At 38.7% G+C, this 22,325-nt stretch overlaps 1 protein-coding gene across 2 annotated transcripts in view; it reads right to left on the bottom strand.

Moving 5' to 3' along the window:
* Positions 1 to 22,325, bottom strand: part of TAF4 (TATA-box binding protein associated factor 4) — a gene marked incomplete at its 5' end in the record, with an annotated part of 66,970 nt that overhangs the window by 19,272 nt on the left and 25,373 nt on the right. For both annotated transcript variants that reach the window (XM_084645329.1, XM_084645328.1), the window contains 9 exons: positions 548 to 717; positions 2,902 to 3,016; positions 4,715 to 4,862; positions 8,470 to 8,712; positions 11,737 to 11,826; positions 12,930 to 13,052; positions 14,137 to 14,253; positions 16,222 to 16,341; positions 16,919 to 17,085. In XM_084645329.1, the coding sequence (XP_084501455.1) occupies positions 548 to 717; positions 2,902 to 3,016; positions 4,715 to 4,862; positions 8,470 to 8,712; positions 11,737 to 11,826; positions 12,930 to 13,052; positions 14,137 to 14,253; positions 16,222 to 16,341; positions 16,919 to 17,085 (1,293 nt within the window). The remainder of the gene's footprint in view (positions 1 to 547; positions 718 to 2,901; positions 3,017 to 4,714; positions 4,863 to 8,469; positions 8,713 to 11,736; positions 11,827 to 12,929; positions 13,053 to 14,136; positions 14,254 to 16,221; positions 16,342 to 16,918; positions 17,086 to 22,325) is intronic.

The following is a 22,325-nucleotide window of genomic DNA, read 5'->3' as shown; positions in this document are numbered from 1 at the left end:
GTATTTCTCAGCCAAGATTTAACGTGATGTTGTAGAGAAAGTCTCACTTTACTAAATTTTCATAGACACTGCAAAATATTCCATAGAAGATTTACCAGTATGCTATGAAGTATTAGAGATAAATAAAATTAATGAAGTTTTATGATGTTGTATCATTGCTCTATTTACTCACTAATTTACAAAAGTAAGCAATTTATAATTAGTGTGAATTATTATACAGCTGGTCAAAATGTTTTTCCAGTTCCCCCTCCCCCCAATATTTGTTGCTGGTTATTGATCGGCTTATAGTATAAAAAAATTCAGCAAAAGGGTTTCAATCAGATCTAGCGATATATTTATCTTAATATATAAAATAAGCAACACTTACCCTGGAGCCAGAGTTTTAGGAACTTTTCAAACACGTGTTATTTTTTCTAACATCAAGGTTATAGCAGTTGCAAATGAATATCAGAAAGTGCATAAAACTATTCTGGCATATTTAATTATTTTTAAACCCATTTACTGAAACTAGTGTTTAGAACAATTAAATTAGCAGGTGTCAACATACCTATTTCTAGTATCCTTCTTTGCAAAGATGCTGGAAGTAGGAAGGTTTCATCTTTACAGGACCTTGTTAATGTGCCCACTAACTCAGAATTTGTTGCCAATATCCGTGCACTCTCTTCTGATAGGTTGACTCCAGCCATTGATGCAACATCATTAATATCATCATCATCCCTTGGGAAGAGAAAAATGGTTACAACATACTTAGGGCATGTGTAGACATGCTGCTCAATACAATTGTGTATAACACAAGTTCAACAACTCTGCTGCATAAGAGACTGACTTAAAAGCTCTTCAGTTGTCAATACCTATGCCTAATCAATTCTACTACCTCACAAAATAAAATTAGAATTTTAGAAGACTTCATTTTCTTGCTGCTTAATGAAGTCAAACTTAGAATTAATATATCCTTCAGAATTACTCTCTACCTATCCATCTCACCATACATGTCATGATTCCCCTAGCCTACTACACATCGGTACTACACACCACAGGAAAAACTGCTGTTTCAAAGAAAGGTGGGACACAGAAATGGGTGCTCGTAGGGAAAAATGAGAAGAGAAATTGATTTGTGACAGCACAATATAAATGTACATGCCCTATTGGGCAGTATGATTAGTTTTAGCTTAATTTTTTATCTGTATTAAAAAAAACTTTAAAAAGCTATTAGGAATCTAAAGTGCTCTGTAAGTTCATTAGAAACCTGAGAGCCACTGAGTTCCTGCAGCTTTGCAAAACCTTACTAATCTAAGGAGAATGTGTGTGTGAAGTTGTGGATGCCAAAAGCTAGTGTTGTTGATTCCGCGGACAGAGCTTTGTGTGCGCACTCATATTAACCACACACCCTGTGACCGACAGGGCAATTTCCTGCAATATTCTGGACAAACCTTATTGAATTAAGTTAAATCTTACTGAATTAAGTTCAATTATTTTAGGAGTTCATTGTATTAAAAATGCAAATGTTTATGTAACATCTCAAGGGAGAAGACTTGACTAATGTAAACAGTTTACAGGGAAGTGTTATGAGTTTCAAAAGATTATTTACAATCACGTGAACTTTTAAAGTGGGTTTCCCAGGAAATCTCTAGGGGGAGGTATATGTAAATATAACTCCTTTGGATAGGCAAAAACGCAGCCTTTTGAAGCTATGCCTTGAGGAGAGACCCACTGTCTATGAATTACCTATTCCCAGATCAAAAACCCAAACTGTATAAAGCAGTAACTCTCAAATCCATGGGTATGCTTATTCTGGGCCAAGGCGGTTATGAACTTGTAACCGCAGAAAAACCCCTTGGTGGCATCTGAAGGACTGATCACCTGGCAGAGCCCCTTCTGGATTTGAGGCATGATCACTGGTAAGATTAGCATGCGTGTAGTCTCTTATTGTTTTTAAAATGTTTTCTCCGTAATGCATTCGCTTTAAGAATAAAGGTGCTTGCTTAAGAAAAGCAAGTGTGGTAACTTATACCTATGGGCAACTATGCTGTTTATAGCCTCTGAGGGGCTATAAAAGCAGGTTTCAGCAGTCTGACTTGCTTGGGAATACAGTGTAGGCAGGGAACTGTGCAACCTGGAAAAACCCCAGTCAAGAGGGAGAGAGGCATACATCTCTGCCCAAGACAGGTATTGCTGGGGAGCCTGGGTGTCCTCAGGACCACAGACTCGAGAAATACAGGTGCAGTTGGCCTGAACTGTGACACTGTAGCAACAACTTTCAAAACATATAGAAATAGGTCAAAAGTTATAGCAGTCTTTTCCCCGTGAGTACATACAATGATACACACCACGTTTACTGAAGTAAGAACATTGCAAATGTTCAGTCAATAAAGTAAACCTGTACATTTGTCTTGATCATACAAAAACGAAGTACGCAAAAAAAATTTTTGTTCCTTAAACACTCATTCAGCTTAGCCTTGCCCTGCCCGGCTGCTCTCACAAGTCCTCTCTTCCATCATCCTGGAGGTTTTCACATCTTGTAGAAACCCAGATTACATTGCTTCCACAAGACAGCAACAGAATGAGGTTACTACTATGGAAAAGGCTGGATGGCAGATGTGTTCAGCATAAAGTGGAGTGGAGCAAGCCTGAGCATAGTCGACAGAAGGAGAGGAATACTTTCTATTTGCTGCCCAGACAAAGAACATTTGAGAGAGTTGTTTTAGGTACCAGTAAGCTATGAGGCCAACAACGGGGGGCGGGACAAACCAGCACTTAGAAGAAGCCTCCTCAAATCCTTTTTTCCCCGCTCTGCAAATCTATACAGCCCTGACCCAATGCACCACCGAAGTCACTGGAAAGCCCCCCAGCGGTTTCAGTGTTCAGGCCCTCTGTACAGAAACAAGGATTTTGGTTCCTTACCTAAAAGAACCTCCCCCAGGTTCTTTCAGTTTATTCTTTTGAGCGGCAGCTGCTTGTGGTGAAACAGTGGACAGAGCTTTGTTTCCAGGTAATACTGTTGGCTTTACCACAGGTACTGCAAGAAAATAAAGTCAATATTTGTTTTCTCCACATCACTTGTGGTGGAGCTTCACATTTTAGCCCAACTTTTTAATTCTTTTGCGGTGGGTTCATTGTCAGCTTTGGCACAAAGCTGTTTTTAAAAACGGCAGCAGTACAAAAGTAAAAAAATAGGGTTGTGACATTTTTAGTTACTCTTCTGTCCCAACCATTTTTGCTGAAGCGTGTCCACCCCGAGCATTAAAGCATCACACATGAAACAGTCTAGAAGCAACAGATATTTCAGTTCAGTCAGAGAATTTAAACTGATGTTCACACAAGAAACTTAATTGCCACAAGCCCTATTTATACTACAGATAATCAGAGATATCTAGCCTATGGCCTGCGGGCCTACATGGCCCACAAGAGCATTTCATAAGGCCTGCAGCCTGCTTTAACACAATATACTAACAGCAGATTCATCAGCCTTTTGTCATCAGGTTTACATCAGTTTAGGCTTTGTCTACACTGGCAAGGGAAAGACAAAACTTTTGTCATTCAGAAGTGTTAACACACACACACCCACCCCTGAAAGACAAAAGTTTTTGTTAACAACAGTGCCAGTATGAACAGTGCTTTGTCGGCAGGAGTCTCTCCTGCCAACAAACAGCGGCTATTCTGCGCGCCTTTTAGCAACGTGGCTGTAGCTGCACAGCCATGTCACTAAAAGCAGCATAGTGCAGACATAGCTTTAGCTTACACAAGTTTGTAAATAGGCTGTTTATACATACAGTATTGTCTAATACATACAAAACAAGCTGAACTTAAAATATAAAAATCAATACAAGTGACTTTAAATCTTATTAAACTAGGTAAATCTGTTTGGCCCACACAAAGTTGTGCTTAGGTTTATGTGGCCCTCCTGTGTAATAAGATTGGGCAACACTGCTAGAAAAGAAAAGGAGTACTTGAGTCAGCTTTTTAAGGAAAAAAAAAAAGTGTATTTTGTGTAAGAAAGATGGAGACTTATTGGAAACAAAAGCAAACCACTAGCTATAGCAACATGAATTTACTACAGTGCCTTGTGCAAAATTAGGAACCAGGATCTTTGCTGACCTCTAGTTTTATTCTCTAACTAGACAGAGGCTTTAACAAGCAACAACCAAATTCTGACTTTGAATGCATTTATCTAGTGGCTTCCTCTAAACTTGATAAAAGATTCACACATATCTAAGGAAAACATTTGGTTCTGAATGATTTAATGAGACACAGCAGTACTTGGCAGTGTTGCCTAGTGCAGTGTTTCTCAACATTTTTGATACAAGCTTGCTGCCTTCCTAAACCATGTCAGGGAGATCTCAGGGACTGGTGCCAATCCATAGACCAGTCATTGAGAAACACTGGCCTAGTGGATAGGGTACTGCACCGGGACTCAGGAAACCTGGGTTCTACTCCTAAATCTGACACTGGCCTACTGGGTAATCTTCAGAATGTCCTTTCACCTCTGTCTCGCTCAGCATCCCCAGCTTTAAAACCCTCCTTTGTCAAACCCCTCAAGATCTAATGATGCAAAGTGCTACATAATAGCGAAGTATTATTAATAGAAAAGTAAAACCTTTCAGCTATACTCATTCCCGAATAATGTAACAATCCTGTTTTAGAAGTGTATTAAGGGTCATTTTTTAAAAGACCCTTCATATTAAAGAACATCAGAGTATCAAAAATATTTTCTTACCTGTCTGAAGTTGGTTCAGTTGAATTTGTTGAGGAGCTGTAAGCATAATACGATTATGTGGTTGCCGCAATGCTACCATAGGGGTTTGTGTCAACGTTACCTGTGGAGGCCTTATCAATGCCCCTCCTTTTTGAGACTGTTGGATAACCTGCCAATAGATTGAGAGGAAATAATGTTAAACTATTTGAGGAACAATGATGCACAAGATGTTAATCAAATGGATAAACCAAATCCTTATGCCAACCTTTAGACTGGTGAATAGACGTGTTTGAGCAAAAGCAAATTATAATCAATACAATCTTCAAGTATTTATTTTTTAACCCTCTTTAGATATACCCTATTTCATGGAAAATTAACAGTCCAGTTGCTGCAGGTTAAATTTCTTCTCTATAGGCAAAAGTCAAAATTAGCCAACTTCTAAAGATATTTAGGGTCAAATGGTCAGCTAAAGTCTCTAAATCTCCATGTGCATGTTCAGATAAGGGTTAAAGTAGCTGAAAATTTGACCCTTAGATAAAAACTTGACTTTAAGACAGTTATTCATGTCTACCTTTCAGAATCACTGTCTCCTTCTCAAAAATAGATGGGAAAACATTTCAAGTGGTGGATTCATGAACTGAAGACGAGTTTAACAGGAAGCTTCTCTTTTTAGCCCACCTGCTAACTGCAACCTGTCAAATTGTGATTCAATGCTACCACAGATGCTAAAGAAAGTGATTTAGCATGAACGAGCTTTTTTGCCGCAACTAGAATTCTTCAGTTTTCAGTAATCCTTTACTACCAAACTGCCACAAAAAGAGAGTTTACGAACTCCTTCCAGACCCAAGATCATAACTTCCATAATTCTGTGACTCTGGCTTTACCTTTGCCCCATATGTTTCTTTATAAACAGTTACTGGGCATGTAGTCTGACTTCTTGTAAGTCAGCAACAAGTATTAAGGACTAAATGATAGATTTAGAATTCTCTTCGGTAGGCTCCAAATGCCTTAATAGAAAGTCAACACACCCGGTTATACATTAGTCAGACTGAACCTATTGACTACTAAATATTTCTTTCAAGATGGTATCCTAACACTAGGTTTTTTTACTGGATTGTTACAAGCGACTCCCCTTTAGATTTTTTACTGAAAATTCTGAATAGCAAAGACCTTCTAATGTATCAAGTGAAGGTCTAACCCCTGGGAACGTCCAAGTCTTACCTAGTCCTACCACTAATTTGCTATTACCTTCAACAAGTCATTTAACATCACTGTTCCTCAGTCTTCTGGTGTGTAAAACCAGTTATAGTCAAGTTTACTTCCTTGTCAGTTCTGAGGATTACTTAATTTAAGAAATCTCTTTGAAAATGTGAAGTGCCAGGCATTTAAGTCAGACCTTTCTTGAACAGAGGAAAACCAGTTATTTAAATGGAGAGAGTATAGCAGGATCAAAGATTCTTCTCTCACACAACAAATCTATAGTCCACTGGATAAACTCTAAGAGTTTACCATTTTCTCCTGCAAGGAAGTTTGGAGTACAGGCTAAGAGAGTTGGAGGCAGATCATTAGTTGAGGGACATATTTGCTGAAAATACTGATTCTGATCAGAGTGCAATACCCTAATTTTGCAATCTGCCTCTTAGGAATCTCAGGAGTTAAGCAGTGAGAAAGCCATCTATCCATTCCAGCCTATTTTTTAATTTTTCCACCTGTCTATGAAAATATTAGTAGAGTCTAAGACATCCACATGGAGTTATGTCCTATTCCCAGAACCACCCATAATCTTTCCTTTTTCCAAGTGTAGATAGTTGACAGCAAGAGATGCTTTTGGTATTCAAACTAACATCTGAAAGAGATAGTTTTCTATTTGTTAAGATGAAGTTGCTATAGCTTCCACCTTCCCAAAAAAGAGCCCAGGGCACAAAAAGCAAAGTGGATTTTAAATCAGAAGGCATCACCATCATCAAATGAAAGTTTTTGAGAATGATGGTCTATCATGGCCCTCTCCAGAGAATTTGGTTAAGTATCAAATCTACTGCCACTGATCTACGGGATAGCTTTTAAAAAATCAATCATATATCTTAATCACTGCAAAGGCATCCCCTGTAGATAATTAGTTCCACATTTCTATTGCTAGATGTGCTCAAGTTCTCCACAAGTTATCCCACACTGCTACATATTGGTGTGAAGACCACACAACTGATATGCACATATATTCTAGTAAACTAGTAATTGTTCCATTCTAGTAAATATGGTCAGTGCCCCGTTAAACAAAAGAAGAAAATAATTCACACATTATGCTTAATTTTCATTATGCTTTCCCAGACTGCCGATAGGTCATAGTGAATCATAGAAATGTAGGCCTAGAAGGGACCTTGAGAAGTCATTAAATCCAGTGCCCTGCACTGAGACCGGATGAATTCATTTGTCTAAAGGAAATAAACAAATAATGCCTTTCTACAAAGATGCTATTAGTATTACAGTTTCTGCCGCCTGCCTTCAATCCCTCAAATTCTGGACAAAAGTAGCTTCTAAGCAGACATGACAATAAATATCAATACTGGCCAATACACTACTAAATATAAATTATCTATCTAAATAATCTTCAAACCCATCTGGAAAAACCACCATAAATACAGAACAATACTTTGCTGCCTCAAGGAGAAGGGATTCTACATCATCACATTTGGTTTCTTCCTTTTCTGTTATTACTATTATCTTTATGTGCATTCCAGAAAATTGACCAAAGCAAAAGAGGAAGCACGGCCTTGTCATTAGTGTTAATGTGGACTGGGCCTGGAGACCTCCAGATTCTTGCTCTGCCACAAAGTTTCTTGTGTGACCTTGGGCAAAATATCAATCTCTCTGGCTACATTTACACAGCCTGTGGGAGCAAGCCTCCCAGCCCAGTTTGACAGACTTGAGCTAGTGGGGCTCATGGTAACATTGTAAAAATAGATATGTAGACAGCACTTTGAAGTTGCAGCTTAAAGCCCAAAACCAGCCTAACCCTCAACTTCGAAGTGCTGTCTACACACCTATTTTTAAAGCACTAACATAAGCCCCACAAGCACAGAGTCTGTCAAACCAGAGGAGGCATGCTCCCACGGGCTGTGTAGACGTCCCCTCTGCGCCTCAGTAATACTTCCCTACATCACAGAAGTATTGCAAGGATAATATTTTAATCACTGTAACCATATTATGGTGATAAGTGCCACGTTAGTACTCAAAATAGATGTGAATACTTTTGTATTTTCTCTGGACAATTCAAAGTTTAACATGAGCACGTGGTAGACTGGTCTATTACAATATGTTGATCAAGTCCCTTAGAATGATATCAAAATTGTGTTATAACGGGCTTTTGTTAAATGGAATATTAATATTCTTTCCCATCTCTGATTAATACAAGCTACCAAATGATCTACATTCCTAAAAAAGCCACAAATCGTGTAACCTAGATTTAAAAAAAAAAAAAAAATCCTACAATACTTTATCATTACACAGGCCTAAAATCTGCATCAGTTTTTATTTAAAACAATTCTAAGAATTTACGACCTGGCTCTGCATTGACTGAAAGAATTTGCTGATTTTTTATTTTTAATAATTAGGAAATGATAGAGGACTTTGATCATTGCTGTATTTAAAATAATACATTATTTTCTTCTTAGCAGTTACCTTCTTTAAATGTTCACAGAAAGGTCTCTGGCTGAGCTAAACTGTGAAGAATAGTCATTACACTTCAAAAGCCAATACATGATGCACTTCGGTTTACGTACCAGTGGTGTAGGTTGCCCTTGTTTGCCAACCCCAACTTGCGTAGGCTGAGTTAGACTAATTACAGGCTGTTGGAGAGTACTTGTTACAGTGGCAGTGGCCTTCCCCGCTGTGCGCTGAACTGAGCTGCTCAGCATCACAGCTGTCAGCGCAGTTGTTGCTTGCGTTGTGGGCTGCTGCTGTTGACTTTGCTGAATGAAAGCGGCCGAGTCTGGGGTTAACTGTCTCAAGGCAGGTAAACTCCTCTGAAGAAAAAAAGAGAATGAAAGAATTTACTTTCACATAACTATGGTGAATTCTGGTTCAGTTAAAATTTTTCTGAGCACAGAAATCCTAGACCACCATGGAGCTCTAACAGGAACTATGCAGCTATTATCTAAAAAAATAAAAAAAGAATCAGTGCATTTAATCTCAAACAGTCAAAAATGTGTCTGGTTTTACAGTTAAAACATCATACGTGTGACCCAAGGACCTCTGGATACCATCTAACAGAAGACACGGGTATAAGGATCCCCTGGGTTCATCAAGAAAATGTAATGTAAGGTCTAATAAAAGCCTGTATCATACTGGTCATCATAATCATTGTAAGATGTATATATGGAGAATGTGAGAAGTTACATACATATATACATACACACACACACGCACACTTTATATATATATATAAAAAACACACACACACACACACTGAAAATTATGTTCTCTAGGCATTGAAGTTAAAATGCTGACCATTCAACAGTAGCCTACCTTGAGACAAAATTCTCCAGATAGGAAGTGGGACACATCTCCTTGGTGGACCACTGTATGTCTCACAATGGAAGTCTATTAGCATACTGAGTCAAATGCTAACAGAGAGCTTGCAGAAACTTCAGAAAGAAATTAACAGGAAGAGTAAAACACGGAGTGTGGGAAATCCTGTTTTTCAGATGAAGATCAAAGGGCTTATAAAGTGTATCTTGGGGTGCAAAAAGACACTTCCACTGGTGAAGACAAACTGCCTGCAGGCTTGATCTGACTAAAGGGGCAACCTCAACCATCCTGGTTGAAAATGCTGGGAAAAGGACTTGGGGTATCTTGTAGAAGACAGGAGATTGTCTTGAGTTAAGTTTAGGTTATAGAAAGTTAGGCTTTTGTTTTATATATAACCATTTGTTTCCAGTATTCTTTCTGTCATTTACATCACTGTTCTTTGATAAGTTTATTCTTGCTTTCACTATAAATATAGATCCAGAGTTGAATCTTGCAAGCTAGTCCGTACTATTTCTTTGGGAGGAGAGGATCTGAGAGTTCTGTGAGTATTCAGTGGAATAGGGGCTGAGCATGCCAAAGGGATGCTCTGAGGACTTAGGAGTCCTGGCGTGCCTAATCACTATCTGATACAGAGATAGCGAGGCCTGGAAGGTGGAGCATGTGTTGCCAGAGGCTGATGGAGTCAGCAAGAGGAAGTCTTATCTGTGTTAAGGGCAGGTAGTAGCAAAGTACTGCCAACCTGGATTAACAGGGTGACTTGCCCCAGGAGCTGGTGAGCCTGGAGCTAAACCAATCTGGTTGAAGAATGGCTCCACCCAAGAGGAATGAAGTGATTCCTGTGTAAAAAGGAGCCAGGATTAAAGTAGTAATAAAGAGCAGATAGGGAAAGAGATGGACAGAAAGTCAGAGCAGGATAGGAAGCTCAGAGTAGGGAGGAAAGCGCTCGAGCAAGGAGGGAACCTGACTAGACAGGAAAGAGACTGGGAGACCCAGACGGAAAGCAAAAAGCCTCAAGGTAGGAAGTGGCCCAGTAAAAACTGCAACACAGGTAAAGGAGCAGATGTCACTGTTCAGTACAGGGCCCTGGGCCCAGGGCAAAGGTGGGACAGGGTTCCCCTACCAGCCCCAGTGAAAGGGGTTGCAGGCTGAACCTCAGACAGACTAAGAAACAGCCCCAGAGAGGGCAGAAGGATCTGTTTTGTGTTAAGACTTTGAGATTTTGTTTTTAGTTTGGACAGTTCTGACTTAAGAGGGTGACCCAGCCAGAGGGCTAGGTCACTGGAAGAGGAATTACTATAGCACCAGAGCAACAGTTGCCAGGGTGCACTAGCCCAGTGAGAGAGCTGCGACACCATGCCTGGCCACAGGGGGGCATCTAGTGCTGAGTGGACTGATACATCTCGGTATCCCCTCCTCCAGCAGTGAAGCATCACAGTATGGTAACGCTGCTCGAAGATTTTAGAATCCTAAACCACAATTTTCCATTTGCTACATAGGTCAGAGATTTCCTTATATATCAAAGGCAGGAAAAGGCAATAACAATGTTAAGTGCTTAGCTATGCAGCCTTAAGAGACAGGAAATGCCAAAGTGCAGGCTGCACATGCAACCTTAACTCTGCCCCCCTTAAACATTTATACAGTCAAACATTGTTATTGTGTGCTCCTTGTCCTCCCAAGCCTCCTCTCTTTGTAGTTTTCCTTGTTGCACTTTGTGTAATTTTAGCTTGCAAGTTCCTTTGGGGCAAGTATAGTGACGTTCTACTTGTTCTGTGAGGTGCCTACCACACTTTTGGGTTCCAGAGACAATAATCATGATTACATAAGTATTTATGAAAAGTACCAGCTAGACAGCCCTGGAAAGTATATTTTCTGGTTTATCCATAAAACACAACAGCAGAGGCACCAACAGTGCAAGTTTCCCCATACTGCTCCATCAGAGTGCTTCAAGCTTGTTCCTCTGAGATCACTTCTACGAATGAGAGAATACATCAGTCTCCATGCTATTCAATCCTTGGGTCTACCTGCCAAGGCTGCACTAGGGTGACCAGACAACAAATGTGAAAAATCGGGGTGGGGGGTAATAGGAGCCTATATAAGAAAGAGACCCAAAAACTGGGACTGTCCCTATAAAATTGGGACATCTGGTCATGCTGGGCTGCACACTAAGGTGCAAACTGCTTGAAGGGTTTTGCACCGTGCAGAGATAAATGGCTTTGATCATTGAAAAGAATAATTACGTTCCAGATTTCTCACAAAAATAACTTAGCCATTACAGTGGAACCTGTGTTCATTTAGTACAGTTAAAATATTGGAGGGGTGCAGGGGGCAGAAATCTCAGGAGACTGGGAAGCAAAACATGTATTTGTGTATTTTAAAGGATCTTTTTAAAAATCTGATCAGGTAACATTTAAAACATGCACGCATATTGTTCTAGAAGAGCATCTTTCTCATTAAATTGATGTGCTCCTGCTCAGATAAGCACGGAAAGATAATAAAAGAATATGGAACTTATGAATTACCTTCAGGAAAGGCACAAGGTAAGGTTGAGGTGAAGAATTAAGTTCTCGGTACAGCCTGCTGGTAAAATCTTCTGCTTCAATTTTTCCATCCTATGAAACAAAATAGATATTCAAATTCACCAAATAAATGAACTTTGGACATTAAGGCCCACACCTATTTCTAAAGGTCAACTAATTTTTTAAAAGTAAGTTGTCATTTCCATCGTGGCTGGCTATTTTTATCTATCAGGAGTATTATGGTCATATACATTTTGTAGAGTGCAACTCTGAAATACAAGTTACACCAGTCTCAGACAATTAACCAACCTAGACCAGATCAAAAATTCCACAGCCCTGATTGATTTAGAGAGTGGAAACTGAATTGCAACATTACTTGAAAGTTTTAATATTATGAATAGATCCTAACACACAACTTTCCTTTTGGTCCACAAAAAGCACATTCAGTTTTAAAAATTCATAGGCTATACAATTTTGCCAGGTATTCTACAAATACTAAAAATTTCATCTTTTTTAATATTGGTATGTAATGTTATTGTCCAAAAATACAGCTATAAATAAGAAATTATGAATTTTCATACTCAGAGCATAATAATGGGCCTTTAATTAAAAAATCCTTATACTTGTTAATACCACCTTAGATCAGTAAAACGTTTAGAATTTGAAACTCTAATTTAAATATTCACCATTCATACTGCATTCTTTTTGCATTCCACTTATCTCATATCATGACAGTAGGCTAATCAGTTGCACATTCTAGTACAGTGGTTCTCAAACTTTTTTTTTTTTTACACTAGTGACCCCTTTCAAATAGCAAGCCTCTGAGTGCGACCCCCCCCCTTATACATTAAACACACTTTTTTATATATTTAACACCATTATAAATGCAAAGCGGGTTTGGGGTGCAGGCTGACAGCTCATGACCCCCCATGTAATAACCTCACAACCCCAAGGGGTTCCGATCTCCAGATTGAGAACCCCATTCTAGTACAATGGTAGGATATCTGCATTGCAAATGTTACAGGAAACTTTTGGGTTTTAAAAAGTCCATTTTAATTAACAAGGGAAACCATATGCAGAATATCTACTTATCTTAGGTTTTATAAAACCCTGTTTTTCGTAAAACTTAATTTAGTGAATTAAAAATTTAGCCAGCATCTCTTGATTTCTCAGTAGTTTTAATGAGCTTTTCTTACCAACAAGTTTTGTACTAGCTCTTTCACGTTAGCTGTAGTCTCTGAAGACTGTTTTCCAGATGAAGCCAGTTTTATTAATGTGGATAGAAAATTCTTGCATTTCTTCACATTCTCCATAGTTTCCTATTGGGGAGGGAAAAGAAAGTTAGGCAGAATAAGAGGAAGGCAAGATGTGCCTCTTCAGTTGGAAGTTTACCGGACATGCTTTTTTACATGATGGTATAAAAAAAATAAGCAGCAAATATTTTATTCCTACCAAAAAGTTTGTCATATGGGAAGCACTGGTTTCAAAGTGACCTGGGGACTTCCAGTTCCCGCTACCCTGAAATATGAAAGCACCACACAGGTGATACTCTCAAAGGCCGGGTGCTTCCAAAGTGGTTGCGTGCTCTAATGGTTGCTTACAAAGAAAGAACTCCTTTGGCTTACGACCTGGTTGTGGTCTGTGAGGTGCAAGGTCCTCTGACCCCTTAGATCTTTCTGCTGTAGCCCCACAACACACAGAATATTAGCTAAGATTTTACATATCAGATAGTGTGACGTGTATAATAAAATTGACAGAATGCTTGCAGGTGTGATGCAATGAAACATTTTATATTTCAATTATGAAAACATAGTAATTTACAATTATGTTTGAAGTTGGTGTGCATATAAGATATTTAGAGAATGGAAGTCAAGACCACACCATGTAACCTCATGCTTAAATAGTGTATTATAATAGGAGAAGCAAGTAGGTATTGATGCTTATCTCCTTATAGAACAAAGGGCACTCCAGCTTGATTCTGTCTCTTATGCCATCACTCACTGCCTATCTTGAAGATATTTGATATATATCTTGAACCAGGAATTCTTGAGTTCTAATCCTATTCGGACACTAAATAAATCATAGTAATTTGCCCATGTCCCAGAGGGCAGTCAAAGTGCTTTGAAGAGTTCTATATAAATGCTACATTACCAACCATAAAGAAAGGTTGTTATAAATCAAAATTCAGCTCATTCTTGCTTACAAGTATCCTAAATTATATTTTTTCTGCTAAATTTCATTATTTGCTGTAAGATCAATAACTCAAGGGAACTCAGTCTTGATTTGCTCCTTACTCTGATAATGTTACATTTACTTACGTGTATGTACACCAGGTGTATAATGAGAACAGTAGCACAGAATTTTAAACATATGTATAGTTTGAGCTGGTAACCATGATCTTACTGTGGCAGCAGTAGAGGTTGCTGTTGCTCCTTGCACAGTTCTCTGAGTTCCAGTCTGTACAGCTGTGGCTGTACCTAATGCAGTTGTTTGTGCGGTACCACCCAGAACAATCTGAGGCTGTAGAGAATACAGACATGGGTTATCCCTTTTGGAGTGTGTGAAAATCTGTCTTTGTACCACATAACCGAAGGAGAAGGAATAACCAAACTATGGAACATCCTTCACAGCTGCTATAAAAAACCAAAACTGGTACTGATAGTATCAGCCATCTGTCGCAGTTCAAAGAAAGAACCACCAGATGGCAGAACACACTACATATTTAAAACTGAAAATACTGAAAGTTGATTAAAGAATACATGAGTTTTGGTTACAGGATAAAAGAAAGTATAACACTGAGCATGAAAACATGCTCAAATCCCAAAGCATTATTAAGCTAGTGCTATATTTCTGCTACCTAGACATCCAAAGTTGTTTACCTGTTTCCCTCACCTGCCATTCCTCCCGAAAGGAGGATTTGGTTTTTTTAGAAGGCATAATGGGTAAAGACTTCACTCTCAGTTGTTTCTATTACCTTTTGGTTGAATAGCTGGAGAGAATAATTTTCTTCATAAAGTTATACAAAACTCATTGAATATTAATCTAACGCACAGAAAAATCCAAGTTTTTTTGTATAATATTATTTTTAATTTGAATATTCCTTTAAAAAAATGGCTGTAGTGGTAGAACCCTTCAGCCAGATTCTGAAATTTAGGGAGAACATGCAGAAGAGGGAGATGAGCTCTTTCAAACAATTTAGTAGTTCCAAGCATGTTTTAAACAGACAAAACAGCGAACGATGCAGAAATAACGTCTTTAAAGAACTAAAATTATAACTAGATCCTTCTTTCGTCTATACTACTTGCCTGTTGGCTTTCAAGGTGTATTTCTAAACTACTGATGACAATGCCTTTGCATCAAGAAAATAATTGCACATTAGGACTAGTTTTCAGCATTTGTATTAATAGCCCATTTATCAAAAGTTACTCTTCTGTACTATACAAGGTACCCAAGAGAAGGCACTCTAGATTTTTCAAAGCAATGTTTTATTGTGTTTTGGGAGGAGGGGAAGGAGAAGATTACCCAACTTACACCGCTGTTAGGAAAATAGAAGAACGAAGTGAAAACCATTGTGTGTTCACTCCAAAAGGCAATGAAGACAGAGTGAATTTGCTCATCCAGCACAAGAGTTGTGAAAATGAGGGAGGCACTATTGCATAAAAGAAGGCTCAAATCTGGAAAGGCCACTGCAGATTCTTCCCCCTCAGTATAGGCTAAAATTAGGTTAAAGGGGAACAAGAACTGTGCACTTGGTGCTCAGTGTAAAGGAGGGGAACGTTTAAGAAAACCCTTAATTGATTCATCTGTTGTCAGGTTAAAGGGGAAAGAAAGCATGAAAAAATGAAGGTTAGGATGTAGGAATCAGATGGTATCAGTACTGCATATAACATTCCATCCCTACTTTCAGATTTTCTTGGTGGTGTGGTTAGAAAGTGTGAGTCACCCTATCAGTCAGGCTGAACTTAGGACAGAGTCCCCCAAGTTGAGGAGGCACCATGAGACATCCTTGAGGCATACTGAATTCCTGTGGATACATAAAAACCAAAAGCAGAAGAGCTGGAGGCGGGAGACGATAAAGCAATGGTATGAAAAGGTAAAAGAAGAATTACAGGGGAGGAGGAAGTTTAGAATAAGAACCCTTTAAAAAGCTTAAGCAGAGACAATAATGGAACTATAGTCCTGTAGCATCAAAGAGTGTTTCAAATCCAAAGAGAAACGTGTGTCTGTTCCTTTGGAGGAAAGCACAGAAGGTATTTTAAACAAACACAGGACTTTCAAAAAGAAAGTTGACTTTGAAAGGAATGTTGCTGAGTAGCTGAAGTCCAAAATCTGACATAGTTGAAGATTATCAGACATTTTAGGGAGTGGAGAAAAGTGTCCTATGTACTCTAAGTGCTCACCCAGAGATATTCCCAAACAGAATTTTACTCCAAGTTATTTTTGCAATTCATAACTTCATTGTTCATATGTATGTTTCTACAAACTCACCTGCACTACAGGAGGACGCTGTAACGTTGTTGTGGGCTGTACAGTTGTCTGAGCCTGAGACACCTGCTTGATTATAGTAGTTGGTGTCACCTGCCGTGCAATTATAGGCGTTCCAGGAGCCTACAAAAGAATCCAAACTATGTTAGAGTTTGAACATAAGAACTGCAATACAAGACCAGAGGAATGGTTCATCTAGTCCAGTACCCTGCCTCTGACAGCAGCCAGTAGAAGAAACTTCAGAGGAAGGTGCAAGAAACCCCATAGTGGGCTATTATGGAACAACCTGCCAATAGGATTTTTTTTTTACCCTATTTAATGTAACCATGGTGGTCTCAGACATAGAAATACCTAATCCTTGAAACAAAAAAATCATGCTAAGCGCTTGGCCTCAATGTCTTATTATGGCAATGAGCTCCATGGGTTAATTATGCATGGTCTAAAAGTATTTCTTTTAATTAGTTTTAAATTTACTGCCAGCCAACTGCAGTGAAGATCAGTTTCAGTGAAAACCAGCCGAAGTGTAACACACTAGGGTTGGGGCGCTGTGGCGGTGCTGTTTGGGGAAGCTTGTACAGCACTGCCTTGACTTATTACTGCCTAGAACCAGCATTATTAGTCCCTCGCTTTCCTAAGGACTACATTCACAGACATATTTAAGGAAAATGATTTTCTTACTTATGTAAAGTGAGAAACTCACCGGCACCGTTGATATCTGTACTGGTGGTGCATTGGTAGGCGTTGCAGGACGAGGAGTCATGGTATTCTGGGGCTGGGACTGGGCATGTGCCTGTGCCTGCATTTGTGCCAAGGCTTGTTGAGGGATCATCAGTAACTGTCCATTTTCGCTACGCACAAGGACCATGCCTGCGAAAAAAGAAAGAGGTCAAGAAATATTCTGCACACGCAAATGGCTACAGAACAAAAAGGGAACAGCTCTAAATATCTTTAAAAAGCCCAACACATTTGAAATTAGCAGGTACACTGGAATGTATATCCAACTGCGTATAGTCTGGATTCGCACAAAACTGGTTTATAAAGTTTTATATAAAGAAAAATTAACTATCCCAACGCTCATCATAAAATCCCGATTAAAACTAAAGAACATTTCTGTCGTCAGTCTATCAAGTTATGGTACAATACTACATGCGCATAACATACAATACCATAAACATTCCACATGGCTAAGAGGTTAAAACGAGTAATCCTGAAAATATCTTACTTATTCTTTTCTGACTTTAAGGCATTCACTTTTATGAAGTGCTTCAATTGAAAGAAAATCCTGCCATTAAACCAGATTCCCATTAGCCTGGCTTAAAAAAAGTTATCAGAAACAGCAACACATTTCTCTAACTTCTAAATTAATTTTCCATAACAATTTTAGCAATGAAAATGGTTATAAAATCATAATCCCTCTCAAGAGCATCTGTAACAGATGGTACTGTGCTGCATTACACCCCAAAAGATAAATAAAATAGAGAGGGCAATGAGGCAGTCATTCCCTGTTCAGTCACATATCCAAACACTTAACTCAACTGGATAGTTGTGGAGAACCAGACTAAGTGTTCGATTTTCAGATGGTAGCTGCTATGTTTGTTTTTGTAACCAGGGCCTGGGATATCTAACCAAAACATTTCCCCAGTGCTTATTAATTTTGTGTGCTACAGTCAGGCCAACAGGAGCAGTCAGTCCTCAGCACCTCTGAAGAAGCCCAAGGAGTCAAGTTGGGGACCCAAAAATAGTGGCAAATAAACAACACCAGTTAACATTTCTAAAAGTTTTGGCTTAAGTGAAAAACTGCACCTACATTTATTTGCACGCACACAAAAAATAGAGGTGTTATTAAGATCAGAAAACTAAATCTTAGGCCTCGTCCAAAGTTGGGTTGACATAAGCTGCCTTACATCAACCTAACTAAGCACCTACACTAAAATGTAGCTCCCTACCAATAAATCGCTCCCTACACCAACGTAATAACTCTACCTCTGTGAAAGGTGTAGCACTTAGGTTGATTTAGTTAGGTCAATCCAGTGTCCATATAGACACCATATTGCTTACATCACACTGCTCCCTTTCAGACTATTCTGGCTGTCAGCACCCCACAATGGCGGGGTTCAGACTGTCAGCACCTCACACTGACAGTGAAATCAGTGCAAGAGCTCCTGGTGAGGATACGCACTGCCGATAGAAGCGTAGTGTGGACATGCAAAAACAATTTAATTACTATGGTGGCTGTACGTTGACGTAACTTAAGTCAACTTTATTTTGTAGTGTAGACTCAGCCTTACGTGTCACTCAGCAAATAAGTTAGAGCATTCTAGATCTCCATCTATAGCTGAAGATCTGTTCTAAGGCACTTTTAGAAGATGAGACTCTGAAATGGTCATGCTCTAGGTTGCTTTTCTAAACAATTCAACACATCTGTATATGGACAAAGATGTCACACCATTTTCTTGGCATGTTTTCAATCTAGTGCTCTCAAACTAAACACACTTGTTTAATTTCTCCACCAGAGGACTTCAAAAGATAAAGATGACATATTGAATTCAGACTGGTTTTCCCCTATATATCCTCACACTGCAATTTAAAAAACACTGATCTCCAAGATTTCAGAGTAGCAGCCGTGTTAGTCTGTATTCACAAAAAGAAAAAGAGTACTTGTGGCACCTCAGAGACTAACACATTTATTTGAGCATAAGCTTTCGTGAGCTACAGCTCACTTCATCGGATGCATCTTTGATCTCCAAGAGTTATGCAGTTACCTCTCTTCACAGAAGCAAATCAATACAAAAAGAATTTAAGATAGTTTTCATCAACAAGGGGCCAATTTAAATGACGTCCCTCAACTAGTGTCCAATTATGACCACTGCACACAATGAGAGTTATACCACAAAACATGAATATTTTAAGTGTATTTTTCCTGAGGAAAAGTTACTCGTTTTTTCAACGAATATAATCTTGCATATCATGGATTTTAATTGGATTTAGTTTCTACATCAGATTACAAAGAAAAACATTTTCTAGCTAATCAATTAAAAGCAGCATAAAACCTTTCACTTGTGTCATTACTTAGATTTTATCCTGCTATGTTTATGCTTGCGGAGCTTAGAGACATGGTAAAACAACCGCTAAACTTTCATGCGAGTAATATCTTATAAAGCAACATTACTTCAGTACAGAAAATTTTGAATACTCAACCGGGTCAAATTCTCTGTTCACTTTTAACTGCTGTCAGAACCTCCATTGAATTTTTCCTCTCTATCACCCTTTATATACTATACTGATCACTGCAAAAATGGACAATTTCAGAATGTTTTTGAATGAGTAGAAAATGATAAAATACAAACTTGTTCACATCCTCAATGAGTATTATATATAAAATATTTATATATAAATATTATATTTAATGTGTCACTACACAAACTGAACTTGACATTTTATTCCAGTGTGTAAATGTGAAATATTGGGCAACAAATCCATTTCACCCATTGCTTGGTCACATCTTACACTAATCAGATCTGGAGAGAAACATTGAATCAGTAGAATTGAATAAGATTATTTTCAGTTTTAATCAAACTCCTGCTATACTTATAAACACACCAAGTGCCACGTTCAAAACAAATGCAGTTTATTGTGACAAATTAGGAAATTTCATCCGGCCTTATCAATTGGTAAAAATTAAACTACAAATCCTTCAGTGACAAAGGCCATTACCTTGCATGTGCATGTGATGGACTTAGTTCTTACAATTCACAACTTTTGAATTCATCCAAAAAAATATAAAATTAACTTAAACTTCTGTTCCCCTCCCCCCAGAAAGAGAAACCGTGAGTGATTCCACCCTATAATGGATTCCACCTATATAATGCCATAACTCTTGGCATTGCCCTACTAGTGCAAAGAGGGTTTAAAACAGTCCTAAAGGGGTGGGTTGGGGATGGTGCCCTTGCATGGGGGGGGCTCTCCAGACAGTACAGAGCCAACATAGCCAGCTCTATCCCACTTGTTCTAGGCCCCACCTTGGTATAGGGGCCACGCTCATTGCATGGCTGGAGTGTGCTGTACTTTTATGGTCCTAGGCTGGCAGAACTGCACCTAGGACACATTACTGTCAATTAGGGCTATCAGGCGATTAATTTTTTTAATCACAATTAATCGCACTGTTAATAGAACACCATTTATTTAAATATTTTGGAGGTTTTCTACAACACAGGATACGAAGTTTACAGTACTCACTTTATATTTATTTTTATTACAAATATTTGAACTGTAAAAAAACAAAAGAAATAGTATTTTCAATTCACTTAAGTACTGTAGTGCAATCTGTCGTGAAAGTTAAACTTACAAATGTAGAATTACGTACAAAAAACTGCATTCAAAAATAAAACAATGTAAAATATTAGAGCCTAAGTCCACTCAGTCCTACTTCTTGTTCAGCCAATCGCTCAGATAAACAAGTTTGTTTACACTTGCAGGAGATGATGCTGCCTGCTTCTTGTTCACAATGTCACCTGAAAGCGAGAACAGGCATTCGCACAGAACCGTTGGTAGCCGACGTCACAAGATATTTACATGCCAGATGCACTAAAGATTCATATGTCCCTTCATGCTTCAACCACCATTCCAGGGGACATGTGTCCACAATGAGGATGGGTTCTGCTCAATAACAATCCAAAGCAGTGCGGACTGACGCACGCTGATGTTCATCATCTGAGTCGGATGCCACTAGCAGAAGGTTGATTTTCTTTTTGGTGGTTCAGGTTCTGTAGTTTCCGCATTGGAGTGTTTTAAGATTTCTGAACGCATGCTCCACACCTGGTCCCTCAGATTTGGGAAGGCACTTCAGATTCTTAAACCCTGGGGTGAGTGCTGTAGCTATCTTTAGAAATCTCACATTGGTACCTTCTTTGCATTTTGTCAAATCTGCAGTGAAAGTGTTCTTAAAACGAACAACATATGCCAAGTCATCATCTGAAACTACTAGATCATGAAATACATGGCAGAATGTGGGTAAAACAGAGCTGGAGACATACAATTCTCCCCCAAGGAGTTAAATCAGAAATTTAATTAACGCATTTTTTTTTAACAAGCATCAACAGCACATCGTCTGGAATGGTGGCCGAAGCATGAAGGGGCATATGAACGTTTAGCATATCTTGTAGCCAGCATTGCAAGGTATTTATTTGGCAAAGTTCCATGCAAACACCTGTTGTCACTGTCTGGGGACATTGTAAATAAGAAGTGGGCAACATCATCTCCCATAAATGTAAACAAACTTGTCTGTCTTAGTGATTGGCTGAACAAGAAGTAGGACTGAGTGGACTTGTAGGCTCTGAAGTTTTACATTGTTTTGTTTTTGAATGCAGTTATGTAATGAAAAAAACTACATTTGTAAATTGCATTACAGCAGAAGTTCTCAAACTGGGGGTCGGGACCCCTCAGGGGTTGCAAGGTTATTAAATGGGGGTCGCGAGCTGTCTGCCTCCAACCCAAACTATGCTTTGCCTCCAGCATTTATAATGGTGTTAAATATATAAGCAAGTGTTTTTAATTTATAAGGGGGGATGGTCACACTCAGAGGCTTGCTATGTGAAAGAGGTCGCCAGTACAACAGTTTGAGAAGCACTGCACTACAGTACTTGTGTGAGGTGAACTGAAAAATACTATTTTGTTCATCATTTTTACAGTGCAAATATTTGTAATCAAAAATAATATAAAGTGAGCAGTGTACACTTTGTATTCTGTGTTGTAATTTAAATCAATATTTGAAAATGTAGAAAAATATCCAAAAATATTTAATACATTTCAATTGGTATTCTATTAAAACTGCAACTCATTTTTTTAATCGCTATTATTTTTTTTAATCGTTAATCGCGTGAATTAGCTGCGATTAATCGACAGACCTACTGTCAAACTAAGTCAGAACCACCTTAAGGCTTCTCTATTTCACACTCACAGGACAGAAAATGGGTGAAAGAAGGGAGGGAGAAACAGACACCAAATGGAGCTGTGGTCCACCTGAAGATCAAGCCCATTAAAGTATAATTCCTTGTTCTGAGAGCTAACAAGCAGAATTGGAACATGCATATGCATTATATAGAATAACT

The sequence above is a fragment of the Lepidochelys olivacea genome (genome assembly GCF_965140295.1).
Source record: "Lepidochelys olivacea isolate rLepOli2 genome assembly, chromosome: 13".
Taxonomy (NCBI): domain Eukaryota; kingdom Metazoa; phylum Chordata; order Testudines; family Cheloniidae; genus Lepidochelys; species Lepidochelys olivacea.
Note: the sequence above shows the minus strand (reverse complement) of the source record. Positions and strands in the feature narration are given on the sequence as shown.